Source organism: Sinocyclocheilus rhinocerous, unplaced genomic scaffold, assembly GCF_001515625.1.
Source record: "Sinocyclocheilus rhinocerous isolate Xijiao unplaced genomic scaffold, SAMN03320098_v1.1 scaffold1083, whole genome shotgun sequence".
NCBI lineage: Eukaryota > Metazoa > Chordata > Actinopteri > Cypriniformes > Cyprinidae > Sinocyclocheilus > Sinocyclocheilus rhinocerous.
Window position 1 is genome coordinate 76,727 of NW_015639508.1, and position 13,034 is coordinate 89,760.

The window sequence follows — 13,034 nt, forward strand, 5'->3', positions numbered from 1 at the left end:
TAATCTATCTAATAGTGTGTTGGTCATACTATACAATGATTTATAGCTCATAAAGAGCTTTAAAAAATAATTGCATATTAAATCGCAATATTGGTAAAAAAAATCGCAATTAGATTATTTTCCAAAATCATTCAGCCCTACTCTTGATACATGCATGCATACAAATAACTATATATTAATGACACAAGATAGTTATAGAAGTTCACAGAACTGACTCAGCAACAGCTGAGTAAACGGTTTCATGTGAACATGTGGCACATTATCGTATCGCATATCAAATCAGTAACTTTTTATTAGTATCTTAAAGGGGTCATATGATGCTTTTTTAAAGATCATTATTTTGTGTTAAAAGATCTATATATTTTTAGCATTAGTTTTTTTTTTTTCACTCTGAGGTTTATTTACAATTTACAAGGTTTCTTGCGCCAGAATTGTGCGGATATACACCACATGGCATAAGTTGCTTTTGTCTAATCGCCTCATTTGCCTTCAGACGGCAGGTAACGATCCATACTGCTTTGTGGAGTTCTTCGAGCATAGGCACGCAGCGGCCTCACTCGCATCTATGAATGGGCGTAAAATAATGGGTAAGGTAAGCTATCGTATCTACAGGGTGAGTTGGGCTGGGACGTGGGTGGGACAGTTTAGATGTTCTGCAGACTTTTAGCAAAGTAGACTCGACCAGTTGAGTCTGAGGTCAACGTTAGCCTGTATATTGGATGTGCAATGTGAACTGAGAGGGAGATTTTGACATTTTTCATGTTCAGGCCATACAAATCTCATTATTTTGAACTCGAATTGAATAAAATAATGATTAGTGCGAATAATACATAATTCACCTGACTGATGCTTTTGTATTTCCATTGTTGGATGTAGCGCTTCCTTGAAATGTGAATTTTGTGCTAAAGTACAGACAGGAAATGTAAAACTTTAAATTTATCACAGCCATTACCACTTTTTTTTATTGTACATAAGATAGCATTTTGAAAAAAAGAGGCTTAACTTCACCCACATTCAACATTTTTTTTAGTTTTTGCTTCAAGTTTTGTGAGGTTTGTAAGATTTTCTAAAATGTTTTTGTAAGAGATCTCTTATGCTTGCTTAAGTAGCATTTATTAGTTAAAACAATGATACTGAAATATGACTACAAATAAAATTTTCATTTTAATATATTTTAAAATGTAATGTGATCTTGTAATGGCAAAGCTGAATTTTCAGCAGCCATTACTCCAGTCTACAGCGTCACATGATCCTTCAGAAATATCTTATTATCAGCATTGGAAAAAGCTGCTTATTATTTGTTAACTGTAATAAATTGTTAGAGTAAATGGTTTTCTTTTGAATTTTCTATTCAAAGAGTCCTGAAAAAGAGACTTAAATTTTTTTTTTTTTTTTTTTAAATAAATAAAAATGACTGACCCCAAACTTCAAAACAGTAGTGTATATTGCATATTACCCCTTCATATACCTAGAATTTGATTCTAGAACAAGATTTTACATTAGAGTCAAATTATTAAGCCTTGTGCCCATTCAGTGCAAAATATTTTATCCTCAACAGGTAATGAAGGACCATTTGAGGAGTAATACAATTTGGTAAATTCACTTGTTTAGTAAGTCCCTTGTTATTTGGACCTTTTTGCTACCAATAATATATATATTTTTTTTTTTTGCCTATTCAAATAAGTTTAAGTGTAAAGTTAGTATCGTCAGGTCTCCCTCCTCTCTGCTGTGCATTCAGACCTCTATAGTGTTAAGGAGAGTAATTTATTAATAGATGAATAGAGAGCAGCAGCTTGATCTATCTGTATCATTTCTAATCTTTCTCTCAATTTGTTCCTCCCTATACCCCTCTCTCCTAGGAGGTAAAGGTCAACTGGGCTACATCACCTAGCAGCCAGAAAAAAGACACAACCAGTGAGTTCCATCTTCAATTAATGCCTGTAATCTTAAAAAGGCCAAATATTCTCTGATTAACAGACCTGGCGCATACATTGATCTGTGACTCATTCTTACTCCTTGAATGTCTGAATTATTACAAATGGAGTGTCAGTCCAATTAACTCTTGTCTGGTATGCTTTAGATCACTTCCATGTCTTTGTTGGAGACCTCAGTCCAGAAATCACCACTGATGACGTCAGAGCTGCCTTTGCACCCTTTGGGAGGATGTCGTAAGTGAAATGACATGATGCATTTTGAATAAAGAAAATCCTTGTTTTTTTTGTTGTTTTTGCTTTCATTCAGTTGCATTTAACTGCTTTGAGTCATTAGGCCTGTTTAAAGACTAATAAAGCCAGTAACGTGCAAGGTCATGTAAAAGCCTTTTCACCTTTTTCTCGAGGAGAGGTCATGCATGGATAATTCAAAACACATCAACACACCCAGGTTTTTGCCCATTGCCCCACTAAGTTTGCATGTATAGCTCAGTTGTCATTTTATTAAACATGCACGTGATTATTTGCTTTGTTAAATAGTCTTGGATCATTTAAAATCTCATGTGAACTGTTTTCTGGCCCTTTTTTGTTCCCCATTTGAATACTTAAAATGGGTTTTTGTAATGAGTAGTTTTTCAACGTGTAGCAGCCAGTGAGTGTTAACATTTGTTGACTTTTTCCTCAGTAATATGTTTACGAGTCTCAAAGGATTTCGGATTATTTTTTCCCTGTTAAAATAGCACATTGGAGTTTAAATTGTCTTGTCTATTCTCAACACACCCAACTTTTCTCTTATTTTCTTAGAGATGCGCGTGTAGTCAAAGACATGGCAACGGGGAAGTCAAAAGGCTATGGTTTTGTTTCATTCTTCAACAAATGGGTGAGTCACAATCCCAACATCAGGAAATGCAGGTTTTTAACTAAGGGTGGGGAACATCTGCATTTGAATGCTTATCCCAGAAGCTTCTGTTGTGGCCATGTGCGGATGTTCCTGTTGTGCTGGTTATTGGCAGGATGCAGAGAATGCCATTCAGCAAATGGGAGGTCAGTGGTTAGGCGGCAGGCAGATCAGGACTAACTGGGCTACAAGAAAACCCCCAGCGCCTAAAGCAACCTATGAAAGTGAGTATTCATATGCGTTAAAGACTTCTCCACTGCTTTTAATCAAGAGATAACCCTGGTCTGTTTCTAGCTGCCATCATGAATTCGCAGTCTAACCCATGCTAAAAGTGTTCGTTCTGTCAAACAAGAAAATACTCCCGTTTACTTTTACCTTTATCCCAAACCTTTATGAACTTTGTAGACAAAATATTTTTTGCAAAAGTTTTGCAGAATATCTATTTATCATAAATAGTAACTCCAAGAGCTCCAAGAATAAGCAAAGCAGCATAAATGCTAGATTTTTTTTTTCTCATTTATGTTCCACGTCTTACATGTTTTTTTTAACCCACGCAAAGTTTTCGCTTAATCTAAGTCCTTATTCACTAAAAGTCACATTTCATTTGATTCAAATATGGCACGTCAAGTCTTGTCGCACTGGTTTAACCTTAATTATAGGACTTGCAAGAACATGTTTGGCATCATTGTCAATCCTTGTTCAGGGTGTCTGGATACAAGTGACAACCAACACCAACTACAGCAAAATGGACCTCAGCTTTGAATAACTGAATTTTTTTTTAAATGAAAATCAGTGATGACAAATTTTAAATTGTGTGAAATTTAAAATGAATACATGGGCCCATCAGTTAATCAGCATTTCATTAATCAATTTCACAGCAAATGCCAAGCACTTGTCGTTTGATGAAGTGGTGAACCAGTCCAGCCCCAGCAACTGTACTGTGTATTGTGGCGGAGTCACTACAGGCCTTACAGGTACTAACCTAAAAAGTCCAGGTTCACACTAGTTTGCTGCCTTTTGACAAGCTGAACCTGGACTTTTTTGTGCTGTCTGTGTTTGAATTCAAAGTTATGCTAATTGAAAGTCATTTTTGTAATGTGTTCCGCTTCTCTTTTCTCTGAAGAACAACTCATGAGACAGACCTTTTCCCCATTTGGTCAAATCATGGAAATTCGAGTGTTTCCAGACAAAGGCTACTCCTTTGTGAGGTATGTTAATGTTATTCAAGTAAAATGTGGTGGTTACAGGTAGAGGTCGACCGATATGGGTTTTTTTACTGGCCGATGCTGATATTTAGAAATCAGGGCAGCCGATATATGATGCCGATTTTTTTGGGGGCTGATATGTTTGGCCAATTTTTTTTTTTTTTTTTCATCTGAGGTGCTTTGGGGGCTGGAGATATAGCGGTTTCCCCGGTAACGCTGTAATCAAATCAGCCCTGTGCTGGCAAACGCTACTTTATCAGGCATTACAGGAAAGACGAAATGAAAATGACATCGAAGCTTTTCTGAAGACAGTAGTTTCTTTTCAAAGATACATTCATATAAAAACACCCACGCTGCATTTATTTTGAAACGTGAAGCGCTCATTTTATTCAACGAAGTATAAGCCTTTTGGAAAATCTATTTGTGGCGGTCCGTTATGATACGCCACAAATAACTGAATGTGTAGGAAACACTGGACACTGCTAGAAGTCAAATGGCCATAGTGATTACAAAAATAAAAGATTTCACACATTACACAGCCTGCTGCTCATAACTGCTTAAGAGTGCGCTGGCCACGAGCGATGACATTGTGGAGGCTATTGTTGGACCCACACACACATTTCATGAGGAAAGTTAAAGGCAGAGTAAGATTTCTGGTAGCCAATGTTGATATTTGAAATCACCAAAACAAACACGCCCCTACCCCAAAAGGGTCTTGCCCCTATTTTGATAGCTCCGCCCCACATATATGTACGCAACCCAGGCAACGATTAGTTCTGTGAAACAAAGCAAAACCAATGTTACACCGTGTCTACGGACGTGAGCAGCGCGGCGTATAGCGGTTTCCCCGGTAACGCTGTAATCAAATCAGCCCTGTGCTGGCAAACGCTACTTTATCAGGCATTACAGGAAAGACGAAATGAAAATGACATCGAAGCTTTTCTGAAGACAGTAGTTTCTTTTCAAAGATACATTCATATAAAAACACCCACGCTGCATTTATTTTGAAACGTGAAGCGCTCATTTTATTCAACGAAGTATAAGCCTTTTGGAAAATCTATTTGTGGCGGTCCGTTATGATACGCCACAAATAACTGAATGTGTAGGAAACACTGGACACTGCTAGAGGTCAAATGGCCATAGTGATTACAAAAATAAAAGATTTCACACATTACACAGCCTGCTGCTCATAACTGCTTAAGAGTGCACTGGCCACGACGTGTTTCTACTTTCACATGCAAATGACTTGTTGCACTTATGAATATGATAACTTTCCGGCATCAATTCTAGTAGTGTAAAACATAATTCCGCTTTCGAAACGGTCTGTTTTGCCCTGCCATTAGCTGAAGCTGTGTGTGAACAAGCTGCAGCTGCAGAGTGTGAGCTGCTCTGTCTCACGCAGCCTCAGAGGGAGTTCCGCAACAACACTTAGCTGCCCGCCGGTGCGCCTGCCTATAAATCGGCCTAATTTGCAGCACAATCAGCCGATGCCGATTAATAAAAAAATGCCAAAAATCGGCCGATTAATCAGCCGGCTGATCAATCGGTCGACCTCTAGTTACAGGTCATAATGGTGGAGGCTGATGTAACACTGTTTATCTCTGCAGGTTCAGCTCTCACGAAAGTGCAGCTCATGCGATAGTGTCTGTTAATGGCACGTCTGTAGAAGGTCACATAGTGAAATGTTACTGGGGTAAAGAGACCACAGACATGGTGAGCCCCATGCAGCAGGTGCAGGTACCCCAGGTGAGCAGTAGTATGTTTCCATCCCCTGTTTTATTCTTTAAAAAAAAGTTTAGAAATGTTCCAGCAAAATGTAAAGGTGTATTTCTTCTTGTGTAGTGATGTTGCATGTATAGTGAGAATTGTTTCAGTAAATAACTCATGGGGGCATGTTCTGATTTTATAGCAGAACAAAGTTGGTTTTGCTGCCCAACCATATGGCCAGTGGGGACAGTGGTATGGCAATGCACAACAGATTAGTCAGTACGTCCCTAACGGCTGGCAGGTACCCACTTACGGCGTGTACGGACAGGCCTGGAACCAGCAGGGCTTCAAGTAAGTACAGATCAACATGCCTCCATTTTGCTTAACTTCAGAAGGCTACTTTATTATAGTCCAATTTACTGGTTTAATTAATAGTAGTAATAATTATAATCTCTGTTACTGTTGGGTAAAATGGTTGAGGATGTACTTTTTGCTTCAGGAAAACCTGACAATAAAATCCTTGAAAATGAAATCGTCCGTTGTAGACACTTTGACAGTGAATACAATTAGAGGGTGACGAAGGAAAAAAAAATATATATATATATAATTATATTTATAATTTATTTATTTTAATTTTATTTTTTTGATGGCCGATGCCAATAATTCAGAGACCACAGTGGTGTAGATATGCAGTGCATATTCATAAATTATGCTACAATCAGGTATATTTTATTTCTTAATTCGTATGTGCTGTAATTTAAAAATGTATGAACAAAATAATTTGAATTTAAAAAATAACGTAGAATGTTTTATACTTTAGCAACTTTCTGATTTTGTATTCTTATTTATTCTGATATAGTTTTTCACAAATAAAGGGAAAGACATGACATTAAATTAAATAATTTTGGGGATTTCAAAATAAAAGTCACTGTCAGTATACAGGTGCATCTCAATAAATTAGAATGTCGTGGAAAAGTTCATTTATTTCAGTAATTCAACTCAAATTGTGAAACTCGTGTATTAAATAAATTCAATGCACACAGACTGAAGTAGTTTAAATATAAAAGTCCCACTTCTGACACTTGTTAGCCAAACAGAAGAACTCATCAGCCAATACCTATAATTGAAAAAAATAAAAAGCCAAATATTTGGCAACCACTAAAAATAATTTAGTTGTGTGTGTGGCTCAAATACTTATTTGACTAGAAATTGTTATTTTGTGTGTGCACTGCAGCGTTTAAAAAAAACAAAACAAATGAAAATCCTTATCCAAACAAACTATTGGGAAAAACATTGTCCAAAATGGTGGTTTAACCATTTATGCAGTGGTAAATAGTTCAAATGAGGGATTTCATTGACGCCACCAAGCGAATTAGTGGAAAAAGTGTGTAGACTCTGTGGTCAACATTTTCACTCATACATTTTTAGGTAAATGGGAGACTGTTGTCAGTTACTATGATCACGTAAAAGTATCTGCTAAATATCTTTTCCAGCCTCTTAACAGCCACTGTGTCTTGTAGTCACATTCAGGCTGGTGCTGGGTGGCCCGGTGTGAGCGCCGTGAGTAACGGAGGCGTGGTGGAGCCTGCGCAGGGTGTCAACGGGACCGTGCTAGCCAATCAGTCCAGCATGGGCACTGCAGGATACCACACACACTGATGGAGCGACGGACAACTCTAGCACTCCACTGCGGCCGCAGCAGGGATCTACACACGACCCCCACCCCATTCTTAGACACCCATCAAGATGCCTGGCCTGGGGAGGGGGTGTGCCATTTTTTTCCTGACCCTCCCCACCCGCCACGTGTTATTTTCCTTTAAGACTTTAAGGCAGATCTTGCTCGTCATCGCGGGGTCTCGAGTTGCCCTACACTGGGATTAAACAACACACCCTGTTACACAAACGTATTCAGACACATTAACACACACCCACATAAATCCACAAGTCTTCGGCCTGGTGTCCGACTGACTTATTCGAAGAGGACTATTCCATTTTTAACTCAAAGTACTATAAATAATCAATAATAACTGCAACTTTTTCCATTTTGCTTTTTTGGTTTGTTTAGAGCGATTTCAACTGCTGATTTTGTAATATATGAAGCTTTGCCTTTTTCTTTTTTGGACTTGCCATTTTAAAAGCAAAATTGTTTTGTTGAGAGGAGCGATGACACCAATGAATCGTGTGAAATGTAAACTTTTTTTTTGTTTATAAAATGAATAAAATGGATGTCAACTGTTGTATTTTTTAATTAGACATTCAATTTCTCAAACTGAACCAATTGCAGGGATGACTGCCACATTTTTTTCTTTCAAGGCAGATGAATATTGCACAATATTAATACGTTTTCACAAGAATTTGATGTTACGCAAATTTTAGGTATTTTAAATTGTTTTGCATTCCACTTTTTTTGAGGCCTCATCAGTACAGTATACCATTCTGTATGTAAATAACCAAACAACTGTGTTCAGCTGTTGGGACGCTATATAAAGATAATTCAGATATTGATTATGGATGCTTGCTTGCTTTTTTTTTTTTGTAGGTAGGTGGGCGGGACCTTGGGTGGGGAGGGGGTTCTGGGCTTCATCGCAACTATCTTTCAGCATTAGCAGCTCTGTTAAATGCTGGTCCATAAGGTTTTAAGGATTCTTCCAGATAAGTCTTGGGGAAGAATCTGCTGTCTTGTGATGCAACGAACGTTTTGTTAGAATTGCGATAATTCTGTGTATAAAATCGAAATGTTGACTTTTTTTAAATTAAGTATTCAGTATCAAGACGAGAAACCAGAATGGATCAGAATTTTGCACTGTTGCCCATTGGAGTTTTAAAAGACGAGACCAATTGTGTTGCCTTATGTGAGTTGATTTCATTGGAAGAAACTGATGTTAATTAAACATAGGCAGTGCCTACAAATAAATTGAGACCCTGTGTTTTGAGGGATTTTTAAAATAATGTTCATCCTATTATTACGTGTTCTTGTTTTGTCCCATTAAAATACAGATGCGAACCAACATTTGTCTGTCCTGTCTTTGAGCTAGATTGTGTTACTTGACATATTGGGCTTGCTAATTAGAAAAATAATAGTAATAATAATAATAAAAGCTTTATTAGGGGAAAAATGGGAAATGACAAGTGAGGGACGGTTGTAATTTATGGAACTAATAAAAGGTGTTTTTTAGGTGTTCAGGTTATGATAGGTTTGAACATGAAATGTATTTAAGTTGTATAGGTTTATGTTCATATGGACGGATCTGGAACAAAGGTAAATTAAAATCTCCATGAAATTTTAAGTAGCAAAAATAATTGAAGGTATGGTAAGAATGGTATGGTAAAAAAAAAAACACATAAGAGATATATTATTGTGTAATTGTTATACATAAGTACTTTAAATTATCTAGAGTAAGTTCCCAAAGTCTAGAAATGAAAACAAAGAACAAGCCAACGAAATTAGGGAGAAATAATTATTTTCCAAAATGTGAACGAGCTAGTAAATAATGAGAGTCACTATTGACTTCAGTTCCCAGTATACTTTTGATTGGTCGCCCTGTGGCCAATCGGGAAGCTCGTTACAACCGCAGCGGAGAGTCTGTTTGTAAGGAGGAATGGCGACGGTCGCTGAAGCTCTGAAGTGAAGTACTCCGCGGAATCTGACCACTGAGCGCCTGCCCGGAGAGCGCCGCTGTAGAGGTTGGCCTGTCTTTCATCATCATTTACTTAACTCTGTTCATTCACTGTCGCACAGCTAATGTTAAACTCAAATCAGTCCCGATGTATCGGTGTCATTTGAATGCATTGTTAATCTTATACTGTAGTACAGTATGATTGCATGTCATTCATTTGTGCAAATGTTAAATGTTATTTAAATTTACATAATTTAGTATGTACTAAAACTATTCATAATATAGTCATTCATCATAGACTTAAAATGTTTTATTGCCTTGGGATTTTACAATCAGAGATTACATTAACCAAATAAAGTGCCATGGGTTTTCAAATAAAGTAATATGGGTTTTTAGACATGTTGTAATCCAACACCAGGGTTTCTTGGGCATGTGCGTGTGTGTGTGTTTTTTCTGAAGTACCATTAGTATGTTAACCTTCCACTGACATGGTATTCCCTGGTACCATTACTGTACCTGGAGCATTTCTAGCCTTTAATACAGTTTCATAGGCCCAAGTCCAAAAAAATTAAATAAATAAATAAAATTAAACTTAAAAATAAAAAAAGTATACCCATATTTTGATACTCTTTTTGGTACCGTTATATATTTTGTAAAAAATATAAATTTCCTTGACCTGCAGTATTCACAAGTCGCAGGCACAGTAATGAGCTGCTTTGCTGCCAAACGATAGAATACATTTGCACATTTTGTTTCCTACAAAGGACTGTAGGTAAATATCTATCCAGTGCTTTTTTTTGTCATATAAAGAACCTATCTGGATGTGAGAAACCTCTTCAAGCAATGCAATGTGTGAGTGAACTGTCTGAATGAATTAAACTGAATCATGAACAGTTTTAGACCTTTTTACAAACCAGTACATGGTGTATGGTAATCTCCACAGTCAGACGAGGATTTAACAGTAATATTTTACTGAGACACATAGCGATACTTCACTGGGGTTTGTGCCCCAGTAAAAAGGCTGCACTGTACCATAGTAGCACTACAGCAATTAAACAGTCCTTTGTTTAGGGCTCCCCCCTTGTGCATTGACAATAAAATTGTCCTGTATCAATCTCGGTTTCAGTGTACATCTGCTAACAATGGATGGTTCTCTGGTAAACTTTGGAATACCACTGGCGTCACAAATGGTGGTTTCTCCCATTACTCAAAGCTCTGGTAACTTGAGCGTGAAGCCTCGGGACAAGCGGAAGACTCCTGCATTTCTGTCCAACTTGGGCAAGGCTACCTTAAGAGGCATCCGCAAGTGCCCTCAGTGTGGCGTTTACAATGGCACCCGTGGCCTCAGCTGTAAGAACAAGGCCTGTGGAACCATCTTCAGGGATGGGGACCATGGAACGGGACGTTTAAAGAAAGGGGCATGTGAAGTGGTTCGAGTTGTGACAGACAGTGTGGTATGTTAACCTTCCACTGACATGGTATTCCCTGGTACCATTACTGTACCTGGAGCATTTCTAGCCTTTAATACAGTTTCATAGGCCCAAGTCCAAACAAATTAAATAAATAAATAAAATTAAACTTAAAAATAAAAAAGTATACCCATATTTTGATACTCTTTTTGGTACTGTTATATATTTTGTAAAAAATATAAATTTCCTTGACCTGCAGTATTCACAAGTCGCAGGCACAGTAATGAGCTGCTTTGCTGCCAAACGATAGAATACATTTGCACATTTTGTTTCCTACAAAGGACTGTAGGTAAATATCTATCCAGTGCTTTTTTTTTGTCATATAAAGAACCTATCTGGATGTGAGAAACCTCTTCAAGCAATGCAATGTGTGAGTGAACTGTCTGAATGAATTAAACTGAATCATGAACAGTTTTAGACCTTTTTACAAACCAGTACATGGTGTATGGTAATCTCCACAGTCAGACGAGGATTTAACAGTAATATTTTACTGAGACACATAGCGATACTTCACTGGGGTTTGTGCCCCAGTAAAAAGGCTGCACTGTACCATAGTAGCACTACAGCAATTAAACAGTCCTTTGTTTAGGGCTCCCCCCTTGTGCATTGACAATAAAATTGTCCTGTATCAATCTCGGTTTCAGTGTACATCTGCTAACAATGGATGGTTCTCTGGTAAACTTTGGAATACCACTGGCGTCACAAATGGTGGTTTCTCCCATTACTCAAAGCTCTGGTAACTTGAGCGTGAAGCCTCGGGACAAGCGGAAGACTCCTGCATTTCTGTCCAACTTGGGCAAGGCTACCTTAAGAGGCATCCGCAAGTGCCCTCAGTGTGGCGTTTACAATGGCACTCGTGGCCTCAGCTGTAAGAACAAGGCCTGTGGAACCATCTTCAGGGATGGGGACCATGGAACGGGACGTTTAAAGAAAGGGGCATGTGAAGTGGTTCGAGTTGTGACAGACAGTGGAGGTGGCAGGGCTGGAGGGCCGCAAGTGTTCTCTGTGCGTCAGCGGGGACATGGCTCTGAACAACGAGGCTTTGTGGAGTTAGTCCTCACGGATACAGCTATTACTACTGCAGATGGAACCCTGTTGACCCGTGTCAACCTCGGTCGCTGTTACATGCCCTCTTGCCAGCAGAACGAAAGGGAGTTGACAGTTGAAGGTGGCCATCAGCAAGTGTCACAACCATCCAAAAGTCCCTGTACCCATGTGAAGCAAGCCATGGAGTGTCAGACCCAAGCAACACCTCTGCCACTCAAGAGCTCTGTGCTGGAGGCCCTAGTGGCCACTTCCCAAGACAAGGAAGAGTTGTGGAGGCTGGCTACCGAGACACCGGGACCCCTGGTGCAGAGGGTCTCTAAAGGGACCCTAATAGTGAAGTGCCAGCCAGGAGAAGCCCACCCTCTGGGACTGCTGCATCTGACAGTGACCGTATCTGGTGTTAAAGACAAGACTATGAGTCTGGCTCCCTTTCACTGTGCATGTTACGTACCTAATACCAAGGGGGATTTGGGGGTGAGAAGTGGGGGTCAGTCTAACATCAACGAAGGAGAAAATTCCCACCAGCATGGTTTACCCAAGTGCTGCCTCCATTTCTATGCTTGCGTTTGTGCCTTTACAAGTGATGAAAAGCTGACCTCTGAGTTTTCAGCTTTCCTCAACTACAACATTAATGGTAAGTCCACAATTTAGGTCCTAGGTCTTGAACCCTGCTCCTGGAGACCTACTGTCTTGCAAAATTGATTTTCAGCCTGCTTTAGCTCACCTGGACTGTGATATTTCAAGTGATCTAGAAGAGCTTGATTATTTGGTTCAGGTGTTTTTGATTAGGGTTGTAACTAAACTATGCAGGACAGTGGGTCCCCAGGAGACCTAGGATTTAGGTTGTCACCTTATGTCAGTGCTGGGCAACTTCGGTCTTGGAGGGCCGCTATCCTGCAGAGTTTAGTTCCAACCCCATTAAAAAACACCTGAACAAGCTAATCAATGTCTTCAAGATCGATAGAAAGCTACAGACAGGTGTATTTGATTAGGGTTGGAGGTAAACTCTGCAGAACAGTGGTCCTCCAGGGGCCCGTTCTTCGTACGTCGCTAACTCAGTTAGCTGGATTTGATTGTTGACGATTTGGCATGATCTTGGATAGTTTGGTTCTTCGAAGCTCATCCCAGCTTATTTCCTGTAAACAGGATTAGATGGCATC

The 13,034-nt window shown here is 39.0% G+C and overlaps 2 protein-coding genes across 5 annotated transcripts in view; both read left to right on the plus strand.

Annotated features, from left to right (window-relative positions):
- LOC107751252 (nucleolysin TIA-1-like) overlaps positions 1 to 8,749 on the plus strand; it is a 10,992-nt gene extending 2,243 nt beyond the window's left edge. Inside the window, exons 3-12 of one of the 2 annotated variants that reach the window (XM_016566930.1) lie at positions 494 to 592; positions 1,860 to 1,914; positions 2,081 to 2,168; positions 2,736 to 2,811; positions 2,945 to 3,053; positions 3,708 to 3,803; positions 3,953 to 4,037; positions 5,642 to 5,780; positions 5,944 to 6,092; positions 7,262 to 8,749. In XM_016566930.1, the coding sequence (XP_016422416.1) occupies positions 494 to 592; positions 1,860 to 1,914; positions 2,081 to 2,168; positions 2,736 to 2,811; positions 2,945 to 3,053; positions 3,708 to 3,803; positions 3,953 to 4,037; positions 5,642 to 5,780; positions 5,944 to 6,092; positions 7,262 to 7,400 (1,035 nt within the window). In that variant the 3' untranslated portion in view covers positions 7,401 to 8,749. The remainder of the gene's footprint in view (positions 1 to 493; positions 593 to 1,859; positions 1,915 to 2,080; positions 2,169 to 2,735; positions 2,812 to 2,944; positions 3,054 to 3,707; positions 3,804 to 3,952; positions 4,038 to 5,641; positions 5,781 to 5,943; positions 6,093 to 7,261) is intronic. The other variant, XM_016566931.1, reaches the window with a different exon arrangement.
- Positions 8,750 to 11,165: 2,416 nt separating this feature from the next.
- The window catches only part of cunh2orf42 (chromosome unknown C2orf42 homolog), an 11,840-nt gene continuing 9,971 nt past the window's right edge, over positions 11,166 to 13,034 (plus strand). For 2 of the 3 annotated variants that reach the window (XM_016566933.1, XM_016566934.1), the window contains exon 1: positions 11,167 to 12,508. In XM_016566933.1, the coding sequence (XP_016422419.1) occupies positions 11,488 to 12,508 (1,021 nt within the window). In that variant the 5' untranslated portion in view covers positions 11,167 to 11,487. Of the gene's footprint in view, positions 12,509 to 13,034 lie in introns of all 3 variants that reach the window. The other variant, XM_016566932.1, reaches the window with a different exon arrangement.